The sequence below is a fragment of the Uloborus diversus genome, chromosome 5 (genome assembly GCF_026930045.1).
Source record: "Uloborus diversus isolate 005 chromosome 5, Udiv.v.3.1, whole genome shotgun sequence".
NCBI classification, from domain to species: Eukaryota; Metazoa; Arthropoda; class Arachnida; order Araneae; family Uloboridae; genus Uloborus; species Uloborus diversus.
The window spans coordinates 164,634,153-164,654,461 of record NC_072735.1 but is presented as its reverse complement, the minus strand read 5'-3'; the positions used below and the strand labels follow the sequence as shown (position 1 = coordinate 164,654,461).

Sequence of the window (20,309 nt, the reverse complement as noted above, 5' to 3'; positions counted from 1 at the left end):
AGTTGGAACATTTTCCATATTTAGTGACTTCTTTGTCGAAAAAAGTTATTTTCGGTGAAAAATTGTTTAGCGCCAATTTTTCACAGACTTTTTTCACTGCATTCAAATAGGGGGGGGGGGGGATTCAAAAAACAAATTAGGAATAAGGAGACAAAATTCTAAAAATCAGGACAAAATATTTTTCATCGGGAAAATTAATAATATCAGAACAATTAAGAACTCTGCAATGGAATGATTTGTGTAAAATTAATGAAAAAAATTACCTCACAAGGAGGAGGAGCACTGCGAAAACTAGGCACAATCTTGAAAGTGACACTGCCACGAGCATCTCTCTGAAATAATAAATATTCAAATAAAGTTCACTTAGATTTTTAACACAATGGTGCACACTTTATTAAAATTTAACAACAGTATTATTTGTTCATGACATTTTTTTAGCTATAACTGAGCAGATTTCCTTTTTTTCTTTATTATTTTTCAAATTAAAAGCCTCCCCCCCCCACAAGGTTTGAAATCCTAAGTCTAAGCAAGTTCCAGCACCCCTTTTGCATAAATAATTTTAAAAATAAAAAATATTTAGTACAAAACCAATGTTCTGTAAGCTTTTGAAATGCTTATTCTGTTATAACCTCATTTAACTACAGTTATTTATTTATTTTTTTAATTAAGAAATGTAGCTATGCATTTGATGAAGCTGAAATTCATTCAATGGTTTATATTTGACTCATTGAGACCCAAAGTGGTGTAGATCAATTTTTGGAAAAGGAGAGTAATTGAATGGTCTCACTGTAATTTTTGTACTAAACATGGTTGCTGCTCTGATTTATGGTTTCCTCTATCCAATAATGGATGAACCTAAACTTGAACTTACACCACTTTCACACAGGGTTGGTATTTTTGCCGAGATAGTGGAAAAAACAGCAGAAACCAAATCACAAATAAAATTAAGTTGCATTAAATTCTGTACATTAAGTAATAGTAATGATATAAATAATACACTGTAAATAAATATTTCAATTATCAATTCTATTATTAACTTACAAATTGAAAAAAAATCATAATAGTAACAGCAAGTGATTTTAAACCTCTGCTACCACCTATCCCATAATATTTCTATAAGTCCAATTGTTTTAATATATAAAAAAAATTAACATTACAGCTAGATTTTTATTTTTTAAAATAAATAATTTATTTTATACAGAAGTAATATATATATTTAAAGCTAGTAGTTTTCTAGAAACTCTGACTAACAACTAGCAATAATTTAGTAATTACTAAAATTAAGTTTACAATAAATGAAATACAAAAATGATCAGAAGAAAATATCAATTAACTTACCAGACATTATGAGATATATTACTGCCAAAGTTTTAGGATAAGCTACAATAATTGAAAAATTTCTCAAATTGAGATTTTTGAACATTCTTGAACTTTTTAAAATTTTATACCCTTTAAAATTTTCTGATTTCAATATGTTATCAATGTTCTAAACGTCCTTTATTAATCCTTCACACCCATTTTTAAAATTTTCATTAACATAAGACACTGCTGAAAATTAGTAATGATTTAATAAGTCTCCTGAATCAATACAGACGCAAATGACTTAACATTTTTGAGTCTAATGAAAGCAGCAAAATTGGAAGTCTACAAGTCCTCAACTACACAATTAGACATATAAAGAAGCTTTGAAATAATGCTAAACACATAATTATAAATGTCCAAATGGTAGAATCACATAGTAAAGAAAAACAAATGAGTATTATAGAAGCGGATACAGTCGGATTTTGAATCAAAAATCGGGACTGACGTGAAAAATCGTAAGAAACGGGTCAGATGCATAAATTATGCATCTAATCTGTTTCTTCCAATATAAATATGCATGTTCTTGAACTCAAAATCCACGACTAGATGTCAGTTTCCATGATTTTAGATCATTTTTTGCTGCAAATCATGATTTTCCATGATCATTTTCGATCATAGTCACAATCCCCTTGCTATCCAGGTGCGTGGACACCCTGTACAATATGAATTAATGCTTGTAATTAGAGCACACAACAAATTTTACATTTCAAAGTGTTTATTCAATTTACTATGATGTACCATCTTTACATTTCTGAAGCATTTTAAGATTTAAGCATTCAGTTACATTTCAGAAGCTTCAAGTAAAAGAAAAATTGGAAATATTTCCAAGAGCTTCCACAGACATATTGTCATTGTAGGCACCATGCTAAACTAACACATGTAAAAATTGGCACTTTTCAGGAGAGCCAATAAAATTCTTCCTAATCAAACGACGCCGCGTTAAATTATTTTTTAATAATTTAATTTTTATAGACAGTTTCAAGTGAAAATTTAGCATTTGAAGTTATAAGTAGTAGGTAGTCCTTTTTGAGTTACTACAGCAAACCATCGATTTTAAAAAACGTGATCTACAAGTTTTATTTTTATTTGTTAGTTTAGAATGGTGCCAACGATATATCAACATTATAAATTTTGTTACAACAAACAATAACAAACAAACAAACAAAAAAAAAAAAAAAAAAAGAAGAGGAGGAAAAGAAAGTCATTTGAGTTTCAAAATATATGACTTATTGTTCCATATCTGGTTAAGGCAATTATCAGTCTGTAAGATTTATCAACCAAAGCAAGTATAATGTTGTAGAATGAAATAATGATTCACATGAGTAAAAACAGGAACATATCTGTTTCATAAAAAGATGAGACATTTTCAGATTTTCATGAATTTTTCAGATATATGATGCGTCCTACATTTTTTGCTGTAACTGCTAAACCTTTCATCATGCAACTGCTAACCCCCTCAATTTTCAAATATCTCAAAAAACTTTATTTTTTTAATTTTGTGAAACAGAAAGGTTTTTGATAAAACATAAAAATAATTTTGAAAACTTGGCAACTTGTTTACTTTCAACCTTTGGCGAAAATTGAAAAAATAAGTTTACTTTGGTGCCCTGCTTGCTATTTTTTTTCTAATTTTATATTTTAATGCAGCATTTAAAAATGATGGCTAATAATTTTAATAGAACTTTTCCAGCTATTTTACAGTATCATATCTAGTAGAAAATATTTTTACCTTTAAAGGTTTAAAATATAATTACTTAGGAGATTATTTTTCCTTTCAATTGGAACTTTCAGTCCTGTTTTGTTCAATAGTTCACCATAAGGAAAAAATAATATATAATACTGGCAAATAAAGTAGTTTCTTTTCAACTTTAACCAAACATGGGGACAATAAAAAAAAATGAAAAATAATCTCCATGATTACAAACATATCACGACATACCTATATCAACAGAAAAGTACCAAAAAGCATTTTATTTTCACAATGAAAAAGATATCTACTGGCAAGATGAAAACAACATAAATCAGTAATATAAGGGTATTTTTGTTCTTCATTTGGAACGACTAAAAATGACCAGATTCGGGGAGATGAGCTTTTCAGGTTCACCTGTCAAATTTCCTCTTTTTCGACAACTTGCAAGGGGATTTACAGTTTCGAGCCTTACTACCATAACGGGTATGGTACACGCACAAGCCTAACCTTCCATGAAAGCGAACTTGGCGGGTCCTCGAAGACAACTCAAATTTCTCATCTTCGGAGCTGATGGTATCATGAAAGAGTCTTGAATACCTTGCCAGCTCATCAGTTTCTTGTCTTGAAAGCTGATTAACTTCTTGTCTTGATAGCTGATCAACCCTCTGTCCTGACAGCTGATCAATCCTTTCATTAAGTTTCTGGATTTCAAACAATATTCTTTCAGTATCAGAAATAGTATCAAACGTTGCTGGGGCTGCTTCCAATATTCGGTCTGCTAACTCTGCAGTTTTGTCAAGAGCAGAAGTTTCAAACAGAGCAAGTATTGAGCGAACAGATGCAGGCATACGCTGCAGAAATATCTCAAGCATTAGATATTCGGGCACATCAAGAGATTCCACGCTTCTCAGCATCGAGTGGAGCAGTTCTGTAGGCTTTCTTTCGCCTAATTCTTCGTCTGATAATAGCTCTCGTAATTCCAAAACTGAGGAATCATACGTACGTTTTATTAATTTTGTTTTTAACTCATTATATGGATCTATTCTATCAGGATTAATTACGGCATCACGCACAAGGCTAGCAGCTTCGGGCGGCAAATGAGAAATAATGTAGTGGAATTTGGTTTTACTATCAGTGATTGGCCTTGGAATTCCCAGGGAAAAAGCTGCTTCACACATTGAAAACCATAGTGATGGGTCGCTTGGATTATACGGCGGAATTTTTACAGATGCCATGCTGGTTGATATCTCTGGCAAAAAATCTATTGCACGAAATTAGTTTCTTCAACTAGCAATTGCTATAAAGTAAAAATGTACTCAATGTTAATAAACGAAAATACTTCAATTTCAATCACGCGGTGTTTTGTTTATTCTTAGGGCTGAAGTTGTTGCCACACGAAAAACATTAATAATGCTTGTAAAAAAAACAAAGGCTCTCCTCAATTAGTAACATTAAATGGCTGGAGTTGTAATATGTTATCATAAGCTTGGTTTGGACAAAAGCATTCACCTGTGTATAGCTTGAAATGCCCTCAATATTTATTTTTTTTTTTCAGAAACTACACAGCTCCGCACACATAGCGGACTGCGTACTAAGTGCCTTGCCTCCGGACACACATAGGAAAGATTTGCATCACAAGAGAAGGAAATGACACCCAGGGCACCGGCGAGAATCGATCCCACGACCTCCGGTTTAGAAGACGAAGCTTCTACCATAGACAATTACCTTCCTCGAGGATGTCTCTCAAATGAACTATCTGAATATTTAAACTAGGGACTCTCGTTTAAACCAGTTGTGATTCGTTTTTAGAGGGCTCTCTTGAACTTCAAATTTGGGGATTGATAAATTGCTTAAGACTAGAGTCCCTATATCAAACCAAACACATTTTCATAGAGAGACTCTAGACAGAACAAACATAACTGAGAAAAGAACTTGTTGCTGATCGTCACGTTTATATATGTACGCAATTACGTATTACGAACGCAAAAAGCAAAAATTTGACCATTGGACCTTGTCCCGATTATTGAAATGTCCCCGCTAAAGCAAAATCAAAGAGCAAAAACTGAAAATTATTTCTTAAGTCTTATTTGTTTTCAAATATTTCATTTTATAACAAATAGAAGATAGCAACATGTAAAATTTTTTAAAATCATTGAGATTTTCCGATCATTGTAAAACAATTAAATTGCTTGAGAAGCCTTTATTCGCACAAAAATTGGAAAAAAATCAGCCCTCCTTAGAGCGATTGGCACAAAAATTGAATCAGCGCTTGTTTATTCTATGTAGGTTCAGAATTACTACAAATTTCATCTAAAACGTAATATTATTTCTAGAGATAAAAAGCGCTCGCAATGAACAGGAAAAAAAACGTTCGATTACAACCCCCCCCCCCCCCCCGTTTGAGCTATTGGCGCGAAAATCAAATCAGAACCTGTACCTTCCAAAGTCAAAATGGACCAAATTTTCTGTGATTCCATCCGTTACTTCCGGAAATATAGCAAGCACGTATATGTTAACGGAGAAAACGTTCGATTGCTCCACTCCCTTGGAGGGATTGGCGCCAAAAGCTAATGGGGACCAATTCACATAGGGTACATGTGTTCATCAAATTTCGTTAGATTTCATGTCGTAGTTTTTGCTCTAGAGAGCGTCCACAAATAACCGATCACACACACATGCACAAAGACAGATATTTTCCAAAAATGGGCAAAATGGACTCGGCACATCTCAAAACGTGCAAGTCCGTTGACATCCGAAATTTGAAAGTTTTCCCCGAATTCAATACTTTTTTTGTATTGAATGTATTTCAGAAGAAATAATGCAGAATCTGCAGGTTTTTGACATGTGACAGTCAAAACATATTTGCATTCAAAAATGTGAGTGGAAATTAAAAATCTAGGTGTTATTAATAAAGACAGAGTCATATATTTTACAAAGAAATTCCGAAGCATAGTAAAATAAAATAAAATTTGTCAAATGTCTTTGCATCCTCAAGTTCACTTCTTTACAATTGAAAAAGGGTTCTGTTTAACCCCGAAGCACGTGACATAGCTTCCTGCAAATTTTTACCTGCCTATTCTCGTTGTTTCATTTTCTTTTACTTTTCAAGCACAAAAGTCATTATTTAATTCCCAATTTTGTAATATTTTAAAGAATATCTGAAAGGTAATAAACAAATTGGTTCTCATAAACTTTTAAACAAATCGATTATCAAAATATATCACTTGTATTTCATTTGCAGTTTTGTTAAAGTTTGAAAATATACTGAGTTTTCAAGTTATAAATTTAACTTCTTTTTTTTCTGAAATGAAAAAAATTTAAAGTAAACGGTTTTTTTGGAACTTACCAGCATTCGCTGCAGACTTTCTACGGATTGGTTCGCAACGCTCACGCCATTGATTTCTCGAATTTCATCCCCCACGTGAAGAGTTGCTAAAATCAAAAATAATATAATACAGTTAAAAAGCAGCAAATAAAAATGCAGCATGGGGGGGGGGGATAAAGGGCACCTGTTGGCCCTGGCCCAAGCCTGAAGGGGCCCCAATATTTTTTTAAATGAGGGGTAAGATATATGTCGGGTGAACAATATAGAGGGAGCCCGTAAAAGACATTTGAGACGGGGCCCAAAGTTTCCACGCCCCTGAGTGCATATGCAGTGTTTTAGTTTGAGGGCCCGGGGGGGGGGGGGGTACACCGTTGTTTTTCACTGGAAAAATAAGTAAAATGTAATGTAAATTGGTTTTAAGCCACCTATTCTTTTGTTAAGCCCCCCCCCAACCCCCAAACAAGTTCCCCGAATATTTTTCAACATTACAGCAGTGCATTCGTGCATATGAAAACAAATTACAAGGCAGTAGTATTTGCTAAATTATCTTCTGAAATAATATTTTGTTGAAAACGGAACCAGTTCGTGATTTACTGCTAATTGAAAGTAAAAACACATTGGGAAAGGAAAAGGAATGGCTGCGTGTGTAAGTTGATGTTCCGACACTGTCCATGTCATCAAATCCAAATCTGAGTTTAACAGACAGGCCCATCATTTTATTTTTTCCATCGGGGAGGGGTTTGTGTTGAACGTATAAAATATACATCAAAATCAACAAAAAACATGCCCACATTTTGTAAAGACATAAATTTTTCAAATGCCAAAGAGGCGATTGTCTTCTCCTGATTCCCAAAATGAATGAAGGACCAATACATGGCAACAGCTGACAGTAGTTCATTCATAAATTAGGTTCAACTTTTCTAGGAAGTAGAATGAAAATGATTTACCTAAAAATGGTTGTGGGGGAAGGTGTGATTCTATTTAGAGTTGCGAAAAATACCCCGAAAAAAGTGAAGTGAGAGAAAAAAACCCAGAAATTCTGGGATAAAAACCGAAAAGTTAGAAAAACAGGTAACTATATGAAGGGAAAAACTATTACATAATAATAAGATCGGTTACTGTATATAATTTCAGAGGAAAAGGTGTTCTAATTGGGAAAAATCAAATTCGGACAACAGTAGATACAGAAAGTGTTTTGTGAACTCTATTTGTGATATAACATTGATTATCCCTTTCTAATTAAGTTAGAGACAACAAAAAAATTTCATCGTATGCATAAAAATCCATGACTTCAAATGGTATAAACATTTGAAACGTGAAACAATTATTTTCGCCTTCATATGGGGCAAAATGATAATAACAGAGAAAAATTGAGTTTTAATTTAAAAAAAAAAAAAAGCCGTAATGCTCGCCCTGCCTTTAAGAATAGGATATACATTTTTTTTAAATGAAAATCAAAAAGTCCCTCCCTCCCCGAACTTTGAACTATGCCATGAAATAAATTACATATAATGCAAAATTGTTTCAATGACGATAATAATATTTACAAAAAAGATAATTTAGTGCACAGAAACTGTGTTAAATTAATACAACAAATCATTTTAACCAGCAAAGAGGTTCAATTAGTGGTGTCTTTTGCGTTTATTGGCAAGCGCAGTATTCCGCTGCTCTTTTGATACGCTCTGTACTTTTTATTTTTGATGCTTTCCCAAATCATTTCAAGAATTTAAAAGGCATTACAATTGATTTTTACCCAACAATTTTCATCATTTTAGTCATCGAGTTTATTTGTTTTGTGCTACTTCAAAAACTAGGTAATTTCTCTGAAACAGAAAATTTCACTAATTTGAATATCGTGTACGAAAATTTCACAAACGAGGTACATACACACACACAAACCCCTTCTAGAAACGTGGGTTTTTTGAGCATTTTCATAAATTGAAAACTATTTCCCAGATAAAAATTTATTAGGAAAAATTATTATTATACAAAACAGCGATGTTATCCAATTTGAAAGAAAATGAGATAAAAGCTATAATTAGCAGAGGTGTTATTATACAAACTGAAAGTTGATGGCCATGAAATTATTGCTATACTTGCAGTCTCAATAAAGCTTAAATTTGTTAAAACTAAAAAAAAGGAAATTTTATAATCAGCATTGAGTTGTGTATAACACATACATATTTTTTTTCATTACCTTGTCTGTGTATCATTCCCCCGTGCATTATTCTTGCTACTATACATCGGCCTTCTTCATCTACTTTAAGCGTGATACCCTAGAAATAGAAAAATACATTGAGACTGTAAATGAAGAAATAAACGTTAATAAGACTCTCAGAATTTTTTTCTTTAATGAACTGAAACTTGACTGGCAGCAATGCTGCCAAGATATATCTTTATTTGACGAATATGTGTTTTTACCTACCTTTCAACTGAAAGAGCTTCTGTCAACAAATTTTATCGGTTTGAAAGGGGTGACCATCTCCCGAAGGCACCACCCTCAAGGGCACGCCCTCTCATATTCTACGGAGCACACCTTGAACGAGTGCCCCCCTAAATGAAATCAAAACCCCTCTCATATATCCCTCAATAAAAATTTCAATGTCACAGTTTCCGCTATGGACCCCCCCCCCACCCCTTCTTTCGCGCGGGCACCGTTGGTTATCAGAGGGGAAATATCCATCAACTGATAAGGCTTTCCATTATTTTTTCCTGATACAATGTAATTTCATTATCAGTGTAGAGGGCGAGCAACTGCTCTAGTTATGTAGTTACTCAATAGATGGGGCACTGTCATCACTGAATTAATGTTTTAAGTGGCGCCATCTATTGAGAGATTAACATCAAATCTAGGTGAACTATTGCAGCAGCTAAATAACAAATGCATTTACTGACTTTTTTTTCTATCTCCCCTAAAAAGTGATGAATGACTTTCAACCGGAGAAGTCTCTCATAACTTTGGCTTACGCTACCCAAACTATGGCTTACAGCAGCAGATATTCAATTAGTACCATATTTCGCCATTCCTATGACTGGTAGTTAAATAATTTCGATAACTATTTGTTTGTACTATTTAAGCGAAAGGAGTAATGATTTTTTTTTTTTTATAAGGGTAGAACAAATAGGGCAATAATAAATACAATCCTGTTTTTTCGATTTTGTAATTATGAAAATACTGAAAATTTTTCAAATCACGGGATTTAGAATTTCGATTGCATGGATGTACCATGTAATCGATGTATCTTCAAAATTGTAAAATTTCTTTCGAAAGTTATGACAGCGCTAGTTTAAATTCGAGGCACCAATTAACAGGTGCTATTAAAAGCCAATAGGTATTTTTTCTTTAAATTTCTGTAAAAAGCTGCATAGCGAACACGGCATTAATAGATACTCAGCCTTTTTCTCATAATTTAACATTTTAAGGCGTTCGTTTAAAGCCTATCCTAAATGTTCTGAATGATAATTAGCTACATAGGCAGAACGATGAAAGTGATCAAATGGCTAATTTTTATTCATAAAAAAAAATGTTATAAATCGATGCATGATGCAAAATAAGGAACAACTTTGATATACCCCCCCAAATCGGAAATTTGGCGACTTTTTTTGTTTTTGTTGACACTAAACTTTGTTGCCACAAAAATTGTTGCGACAAAACTTTAAAAAAAAACTCAAAAAATGGTACAAAATACACGAAAATGCTAAATTTGGCAACAGCAAAAACCTAAAAGCTGAAAAATCCTAAATTGGCAACACCAAAATAAGAAACAGCAACCCTAAAAAGTCCGTAGGAAATGCCAGATTTGGCGCATAATTTTTGGGGGTGTATATCAAAGTTATACCCAAAATAAATAAATAAATAAATAAATAAATGAATAAAAAAATAAATAAATGAAAATAAAATCGCTTGCCTGAAATTAGAAAAATAACGTTTATTTGATTGTAAACACAAGCAACGACTTCATATCCCAGAATCCAGCTGGCCAATTGCTGGGCGATTCCCGAAAAAATGTCCCGTGCGTAACGCTAAATTTTTGAATTTTTCCAGCTAACCAAAGCCTTCAAAAAATAATGCTGTCGGGAAACAATACATGCTTTAATATACTATCAAAGCATAACAGTTAATCCCATACTTGATTAATAGCTGCTTGAATAAAATAAAAAATTTAGCGTTATGCACAGGACATTTCTTTGAGAATCGCCCTGCTGCAGATTCATGGGTACTTAGCATCATTTACCGATTATAATTAAAAAATCCAAAAAAAAAAAAAAAAGATAAAAAGTTTTGCTTTACTGTACTCCACGTATCATCATGGCCCCTATCCTAATTAAACATACCATGCTCACATGTGCCCCGTATTAACAAGTGTCCCCTTCCCTAATTTATTAATTTAAAGTAAACACAGCATATCAGTGTGTTTGAATTTTACTAAGAACTTTTATTTTTACTAATAATAAAGCCGAAAGTCTCTCTGTCAGGATGTCAGGAGGATGTCTGGATCTCTGTGACGCGCATAGCGTCTAGACCGTTCGGCCGATTTTCATGAAATTTGGCAAAGAATTAGTTTGTAGCATGGGGGTGTGCACTTCGAAGCGATTTTTTGAAAATTGGATTTTGTTCTTTTTCTATTCCGATTTTAAGAACATTTTCCCGAGCAAAATTATCATAAGATGGACGAGTAAATTACCAAGCTATCATTACGTGAAACTGTAGCGTGGGCAAGCCAATTAACGAGAATTTCATCATGCATTATTTGTAAATATACAGGGGTTAGTTTGTAGCATGGGGGTGCGCACCTCGAAGCAATTTTTCGAAAACTCGATGTGGTTCTTTTTCTATTCCAATTTTAAGAACAAAATTATTATAAGATGGACGAGTAAATTACGAAATTATCATAACGTGGGACAGTAACATGGGCACAAGCCAATTGGCGAGATACGAAATTATCATAACGTGGAATCGTAACATGGGTTCAAGCCAACTGGAGAGAAAATTCACTATACATTATTTGTAAATATACAGGCGAACCAAAAGACCTTTTAATTTTTCTATTATGGGTAAAGCCGTGCGGGTACCAATAGTACAGAAATAAAATAAAAAGGAAGAAATGTGATGTCTTTAATAATAACTTAATAGTACCAAGCAAATTTTGCGAAAATGTCAACATTGGAAGTACTACTAGATCATTAAATTGCTACTTTAGGCTCCATTACGGGAAAAAACGACAATAGTTTCTGTCTTTAGGTAAGCAAGCTTTCAAGGGAATAACAAACTTATAAAAATATTCTTATGATGGATTTCAATCGATGAGGTGGTAGAAAATCATTTCGTGGTATTAGAGCAATAAAGGTAATGAAGATCATTTTGAACTTTGACAAAGGAAAGTCAAAAAGTAATTCAGAGAGATGAAAAGAAAAATAAGAAAAGTATGCTGGATTCGGTATGTTAATTTGTCTCAAAATATCTTTTCCATCAAAGACATTTAAGAGCTATAATTAGGGTCTTGAATTTTCGGGAGGCTGTACATTCTCAATTTATTGAATGAACCTTCGAACCGAATGAAAAAAATAAAAATCTGCCCACATCGCTACATCTATAATGAGATTTTTTTTTTAAGAATACAAAATTGCAATCTGTTTTCAAATTTGTCGAAACGTCAACTAAAATTTGTCGAATAAGGAAGATTTTGGGAGGTCACAGTGAGGCGATCACTCGAGACGACCCCTATATTTCTCGCTATTCGATTCTTTGACGAGAAATATTTTACATAGCTCAAGTTGATATTTTTAAACCAATACAAACCAATGGACCCTATATAATAACCATTTATCGCTAAGACCTGTCACGTGATAAAGCTACCAGTCTTTTTTTTCTCGTGATTTAAAAAAGGATTTATTCTCATCCTCATATAAATAATAGCCGATGATCGAGTAACCCGCGGGTTTCAACAATGAAACTCGCGCCACGGCAAGATAATTTGATAAATATGTTTTGTTAATGTTTAACATGCAGGGAAAGGCTTTATTGTGACAAGGCTGAACTCGATCCGGTAACTTAACTGTTTTACAGTAAGACTTTCATTTCAGGGGGGTGAAGAAACAAAAAAGCGGTCAACTATGAACGCAATCCACTAGTTAGGATAAAAATTTCAAGTATCAAAATATCACCAAACAGGCAATTGCTTCGTTCAAATGTAGAAGAGAAGAAATTTTCACCCGTCATACCTTAACGGGCGACTTTCTAGTAATTAAGAATACTTCCCCTGAGTTTAAGAAGTGAGACTTCAGAGCTTGCGTTCGACGAGCTCAACCGGTAGCTACCGGTTAACCGATCACGTTACAGCTAATGATCACGTGCTTCAATCAACCAATCAACAGCTTAAAATGGTAACCGGTGCGGTAACCGATAGGTGATAGAACGCTGGGTTAGTAACCGGTTACTCACCGGTCGACCGGTGAGGTTCGTCGAACGCAACCAGAGAGAACTACGACAGTTTGATAGAGCATGGTACTATTTAAAAAACAGTTCTTTCATTTCTTAAGCTATTTAAATAATGAAACAGCAATGCTTCCTCTGAAAACTTTAAATCTTCTTAAAAGAATCTGGTGTATTTTAAAGAAAGATATATTTTCTCAGTTTTACACCGACAAACGAAAATATGTTTTGCTACTCTTCACTGATAGATCGCATGCAAAGAAACATGGTAATTTTTTACACAGAAGAGCTGTTTTCTTTCTGTACTATCGAAATATGAATGGAATTTCTTCTTTCAGAAATACTGTGGTAGTCAGAATCATAAGAACACACAGAAAATTGCACAGAAAAAAATTATTTCGGAAATAATTCAGTGAAATTTATACACAAAATGGCTTTTTATGCTAGAAATCATTTTGAAATGCAGGTCATTTGAAAAATACAAAATATAAATGTTTTGCCATGATTAATAAAAAATGACATCGTTAAAACTGGACAAAATTATAAGGACAACGAGCACTTTTCCATGAAAAGTCCTAGTAATCAATAATATCCTCCTTTGTTACAATCACTTTTATCAGTCTTGATGCCTTGTCTTCCGTAGGAAGATGTCTAAACACCCCCAGTTTAATTTGAATCGAGATGTACTCCTGCCACCTGTATAGAGAGACAATTTCAAGACTCAAACATCAATCCAACTTATGACAGTTACACGGAATAGCATCAACAGAGCCTACAGATGAGGGGCTCAATTTCTAACGAAAGTGCAGGAGCTCTATGCACTAAAAAGTATTCTGAAACGTTGCTGGAAAATAAAGTGGAGCTACTGTGCATAATTTCTTCCAGTATCAAGTCTGGCAAAAAATAAGAACGTTTTCCGCTAAAAGTCAGGAACCTTCCTGGAATCACCATGGAATCTATCTGAAGAATTCAGAAACCTTTCTAAGGAAAGACATCTTATCAGGAAAGCTCTTAAAGCAAATTTTGACGATGGTAAGGCAGAATGGTAAGCAAATATCGATCAACTTATTTGCCAAGAATTCTGGCAAAGCAATAATATCCAAAGATTGCATTTCAGCCTTATTCGGTGCTCAGTCAATCTGAAAGTGCCGTAACTGAGGATGAAGGCGCTTAATATATTTTCACACTGGTAGCTAAAGGGCTTTCCACATCAGTGTGACATGTCCATCCATAAAACTCACAGTGATTCAGGAAAAGTTTCCGCAAATTTTTTTTGTTTTCACTGGAAACTGGTGAAAACCCTGAATATCATGGCAAGTTGCTCGTAAATAATCTGTCACTTTTTGGAGTTTTCTCTCACGTCCTCGAAAGCAATTAAATGCATAAATTGTCTAAAATTCCGTCAATATATAAAAATTCACGTAAAATTGAAATTAAGTGCAAAAACATAGCTCCGAAACAAACTAAACCCTGTACAAGAGGACAAAAATTGCAAAAAAAATCATAAAGAAATTGGAAATACCTAATTTTATCGCAATGAAGAAGCGGTTTCGTTCTATTCCGAAACTCGTATATGCCACCATCATTTCAAATCACGCCTTCTTGCTCTGTTTTATGTCAATCTACGAAATTCAACGTTCATAATTTAAATGCAGTTAACACAATATCTAATGATATACCCCAATATCCTGTGTGTGTATCGGCCTCGGAAATATCTCACGGTATTACATAGTACCGATCAAACCAGACATTGCTTACATGCATTTCCCAGCCAAGGTTAACAATTTGCAGCACAAAGGGACTACGTAAATGACTACACACAGGTGTGTTCCAGCACTTGGATAATTGAAGGCTGATCAACGTCTTATAAATGACGATAAATAGACTAGGAAGAGGGAATCCTATGCAATCGATAGGAATGGTTTGCCTGCATTTGAACTGAATTAGAATTTAAGAACTAATCAACATGTGCATGACTTTTTAAAAACTCTGGATCAAACTTCTGTTCAAATCATGAGAAAAATACCTTAAAAAAATCATGGTTTAATTTAGGTATAGTTTATAGTTAAACAACCATTTGACCAACATCGGGTTTTAACTGAAAAAAAAAAAGCTTCAAATGTCCCAAAACATTGATAGAAATTGCAAAAATTCCTTAGTATTTAAATAGTAGTTGATTCTTTATTCGTCATTGAATAAAAAGTAAACATATTTAAGCGCCCTAAACTTTTTTTAAAAAAAAACGAGTCCAACATTTGCGACTGACAAAAATAAATAAATTTTTTTTTTTAAAACCAGGTTTGTGAAAATTGATTAATAGCTTCTTCAGTAAGTATTTTCTCGGTTATTGGCAACTTTTTACAATTTGTTCTTAGACATTAGAAGACGAAATTGGGTATGTTGCCGAATGGCAACACTATGCATTTAAGGGTTAATATTAAATTAAAAAAAAAAAACAAACGACCTTGAAGTCGACCTCAGATCAAGATAAATATTGCGGGTCAGAACACATATAAAATTTAAATACATGAAAGCATTTTCTAGATGCGTAACATAGGAAAATATGCTAAAGGAAAGAAAAGCAAAAGATAATAATTTTTGCCGGTCGCAAAATCAGGATCAGGAGGGAAAATTAAAAGTTCTTTTAAAGCAATAAACTGAAATCAATTACCAGTATTTTAATTGTAAGAAAATCTGATAAAATTTTTAAATCATTGAACTTTCACTCCTTTGTGTGCCAACAATGAAATATTTACCAACTGTGTAAAAGTCGTGTAAAGGCTTAGAATATTTGTATTTAATATTTGCAAGAAAAGGTTATAATTCCACTTTTTTTATCGCTTTGAAGTTCGAAAAAAAAAAAAAAAAAAAAATTCTATCAGACGCGGAAAAATTCGTTCTTTCGATTGGTTCCAGAATTTTAAAAATACCAGTAATTTGCACTAGCAAAATTGCGAAAACATGCGATATTTTGATATTTTAACTAATATCTTAGGTGTTTAAAATACTGAAAAGATTGATAACTGAAAACATTCTCGAACAAGTCACCTTTCAAAATTTAAAAAAAAAAAAAAACTGTCAAAACAGGTTGATCTGTTTAGCAACAACGATGCCACAGACAAACACAAAGATACACAGAAAAGTCAAACTCATTACCCACTTCCTCTTAGCAGTATACTTATACTTTCGTAGGCTGATCAGGCGAATGAAAATTTTTTTATGCAACAAGATAAAAAACTTTCGAATCTTCAAAATTAATTTGAATTCTGAAATTTTAAATTCAAATTATGTTTTTAGCAATCACGAGTTGCGACAGGACCTTACTCATTGGTTACTATTCCACTCGCTTGTTTCTAGAAACGGTTCCTGTCCCTCCTCTTAGGCGGTTACGTGTGTCTAGTTGTGTATGTGTAGGCTTGTTTGTGTGCGAAGACCTGTGTGTATGCACGTTGGCATGTTTGCATGTGTGCAAAGGCGCGTGTGTGAATATGTGTGTGAGTGTGTATGAGCGTGCGTGTGGCTAGGACATGTGACGGCCACCGACTAGGAGCAGCGGCTACCTTGAGGAGTCGCGCCTGCAGAGGACGTTGGGGTTGAAAAAGGAACCGGACATCAGGGATGTTCAAATAAAAGCAATTAGCAACCGTGATTGCTCAAAAAAAAAAAAAAAAAACCTAAATTAACATTTTAAAGAATAACAAGAGAATGAGCAACATTGTTCACTTCTAACGAGGGGACAGTATGAATTTGCTTTTCTTCAGAGAAACAAATGTGAAATATAGTTTTTCTGTATATCGAAGGCCCGATGTTGGGGGTCTAATTAAAGTACAACCTCGCTTATCTGGATTAACTGGGACCAAAGATAATACGGATCATCTTTGTCCGGGTAATATGAACAATAAACAAAGCACATTCATAAATGTTCAGATTTATCTTTTTTTTTCAGCAAAAACCAATATATAGTACTAAGAAACAAAAGTACGGATCGTTTATCGCAAACATTAACTTTATCATTTACAGTTCAGCTGCAGTGGTGTCGGCTCGGACTGACACTCCAAGTACGCCATGTTGTTTGCTTTTATCATCACATAGTGCACGATTATTATTTTGATCGAATGTGCCTCCTATGCACAAGTTGGACATTTAAACAAAATAAAAAGCGAATAGGTATTTGGCATATTTCAAGTCCGCTCTCTTGCTATCGCAATTTAAAGTTATTATTTAAGTGTTGTTTTTCTATATATTTTTAACTCTACAAATTTGCTCCAGATAAACTGGAGATCCGGATAAACGGAGGCCGGATAAACAAGGTTATACTGTAATCACAACTTTGCTGTTTTCGACACATACGCGATTGAAATATGACCTATAATGGGGTATTTCAATGGCGCAAGTCCCGATGTATCGGATTGGATCTGGAAAATTTTCATGCACATTTTAAAGATTAGAACTAAATTTGGAACACTTCATACATTTACACCAAATTTCACAGGAATTTAAAACTAATACGCTATTTTAGAGAGTGACTGATGGTCACCGGAAAGTATCACACGCGTTGCATAGCTAACAACCCAGATCCACGCCATTGAAATACACCATTACGTATATGCTATATTTCAAAGACGTATATCTCAAAAACGGGAAAAATAGAGCCTCACCATCGGATTCAGCGAATTCGATGTACATGAGCCCGGTAGCAGAATTTATTTAGTAGTTTTCAACGCGGATTAAAAAAACCCATGGTCGGCAAGGTAGACCAGCATTAGATTAGTCATAACACTTAATATGAATCAGCAAAGAGGAATGCTTGAAAATAAAATGCAAAATTAAAAATTACGAGTAAAACGAAGGCCGAAAGGTTCCGAAATGAAATTGGAAATGGAGGTACAGGTGGCAGCACAAGTGCTTTTGACATCTTAGCCACTAAGGACTCTTACATAGATTAAGGCGTTTTTTTTAAAACCTTTTTTTCGATTTCACTTTGAACAGTATTTTTAGGCTTTAAATCTGAGAAATTCGTGCAGAAGGTTCATACAGCTCTCTCGTAAGAACTCACAACCTAACAACAACGATGGATTAAAAAAAAAAAAAAAAAATCCAACGAATAACGACTACTGTCTGACCACGGATTGTATGGAAAGACAAACATCCGTTTTACAGCCGGAAATGGACGAATCTATTTTTTTTTTTTAAATCGATGTCGGCTTTTGCATAAGCAGAGTCTCATTCAAATGAGCGAATACGTGCATCAAATTTTTACTTTTCCCCCTTATTCTCATAGATTCGTCTTAACTGGACGTTTGAAAATTCTATGCAATCCGTGGTTGAACAGTATCTATTTAAAAATATTTTTGGCTGAAAGCAGATACGCAATTAAAATGTTATTTCATATTCTCAGTGCATAATAGATGTACCCGATGTCTGTCAACAGGCAAAAATAAATAAATTAATAAATAAATCAATAAGTGATACTGAGAGATAATATGCTACTTATGTATAAAACTTAAGTTTAAATTGAAACTGACATGAAATTTATTTTCCAAATAGTGTACAACATCGTTTATCCGGACTAACTGGGAATACGGATGATCGAAAATCCAGAAAGTATGAAATAAGCGAAGCAAATCCTTAACTTTTCATTCATGATGATGACAAAAAATCACATTTTGTAACAAAATTACATAGAATTGTTTAAAAGATGTTTAAAAATATCAAAACAATCTTTCACTTAATTTTTAACAAAGAATTGAAGATTATTTTTTTTACACATGTATTTAGACTTTTTTTTCTGGTTCAAACACATGCGCTGTTTAATTAAAACACGATCATCCAACGCTTTATCCTTATTCAGCTGCAATGGTGTTTGATACTAATGTGAAAATATGCAACCTGAAGATGCAGATGTTTAGACGAAAAAAGACTTAAACCTAATTAATTGCGAAAGTAATAAGTAGCAAAACATAATTTTAATCTACAAAAGTAAATAACAGAAATGCTTTCTTGAAAAAAAAAAAAATAAAATAAATTTAAAAAATAAATAAATAAATAAATAAAAAAATAAAATAAAATAAAAAAGACTTACTGTATTTAATAACACAAAATAAAGTTCTAGTACAGAACGTGCCGGCGGTTGGAGAAAAGGAGAGATGGCGAGATTAGTTTACTTGCCTAAATTAAAAGTGTCTGAGAACGGTATTAGTTTCAAACTTAAATAAACACTTGATGAATTGTTTGCTTGGCATATGTTGTAGTCTTTCGAAATTCTTAATGATATTTTTTTCATAGGTTATTTTACTTGTTGTTAATTATGTTTACCTTAATTCAATTATTCTACACATGAATAAATGATAGTGGTATAAATAAAATTGTGAATGACATACTAATATTTATCCAACGGAATAATAATCTAGTATAAGTTGTTTTCAATAAAAATTAGACGAAAAATTTACATGTAAAACTTTCTCAAGCAAACTAGTAGTTATTTTTCCTAGTTACGAAAAGTTTACAGGTCGCTATCGCAAATTTCATTGTTTCAAAAACTCGCTTTTTCTATTTGTTGTGTAGTTTGAACTAAGATAAACACTTAATTTAAATTTATTAACATAGCATCTTACATTGAAAAGCCAAGGGTAATCTATGGTGGGGGGGGGGAGAAAGCACAGACTGGTTTAGGGTGGGGTGGGTGTTAGTTTCTTTTTGAGAGGTTTTTCAAAACATGCTTTTTCAAAAAAATCGAACTTGGCGTTTCACTGGTTTTTGAAATAAACAGTTCAATTTTACGATGACTATGAGCAAAAGGGATTCAATGAGAGGTCACTGTGCCCCCCCCCCCCCAAAACATTTCTTTATGAGGCAATTTTGTCTGACGATCCGGCAAATTTAGACAAAACTGTAAAATTGCAATTTTTAAATTTCCAAACTATCTTCTCATTAGAGTTACGTATGTGTGGCATATGCGTATCTTATGATTCGGCAACGGTCGGTGGTTCATTCAGTAAAATGAGAATTTCCCTTCCCAAAAATTTAAACTCGAGGTGCCCCTATGGAGCTTCTTTTGAGATCTTAGAGCAGGAATTAGTAAAATGGAGGGAGCTATTCCAATCATTGGCTTAGCAAAAGCTGAGCCAAAGATCCCAAGTCACGTGACTCAACAACGACGAATGATTGGCACGTTTTGCGTGAAACAAGCGAAAGAAACCTGACTTCGTCCTTAATGCTTTGCTTTAAAATCTATCACGGGATTTGGGGATTTGGCTTCACGAATTAAAACCTTCAGTCCCTCCATTGTATTCCTTCTCAATATTTTAGATAAGCAGCACTGTAATCGGCGTGAAACCAGAATTAGAGGATTATTTTTAGAAATGTATTCAACTTTCGATAACTAGAAGCTTTCTATTCGAATACAGTAAACTTCCAATTATCCGCGGGTGGCTTATCTGCAGTCCTTCACACTTTCAAAACGAAAGTTTTTTCCTGAGATCATCTACTGAATGTAGTAG

General features: G+C 33.6%; 1 protein-coding gene across 1 annotated transcript in view; it reads right to left on the bottom strand.

Moving 5' to 3' along the window:
- Window positions 1–20,309, bottom strand: part of LOC129223244 (peripheral plasma membrane protein CASK-like) — a 166,874-nt gene that overhangs the window by 22,234 nt on the left and 124,331 nt on the right. Inside the window, exons 4-6 of the mRNA XM_054857809.1 lie at window positions 8,575–8,653; window positions 6,399–6,484; window positions 264–332 (exon numbers count right to left, since the gene is read on the bottom strand). Coding sequence (XP_054713784.1) covers window positions 264–332; window positions 6,399–6,484; window positions 8,575–8,653 — 234 coding nt within the window. The remainder of the gene's footprint in view (window positions 1–263; window positions 333–6,398; window positions 6,485–8,574; window positions 8,654–20,309) is intronic.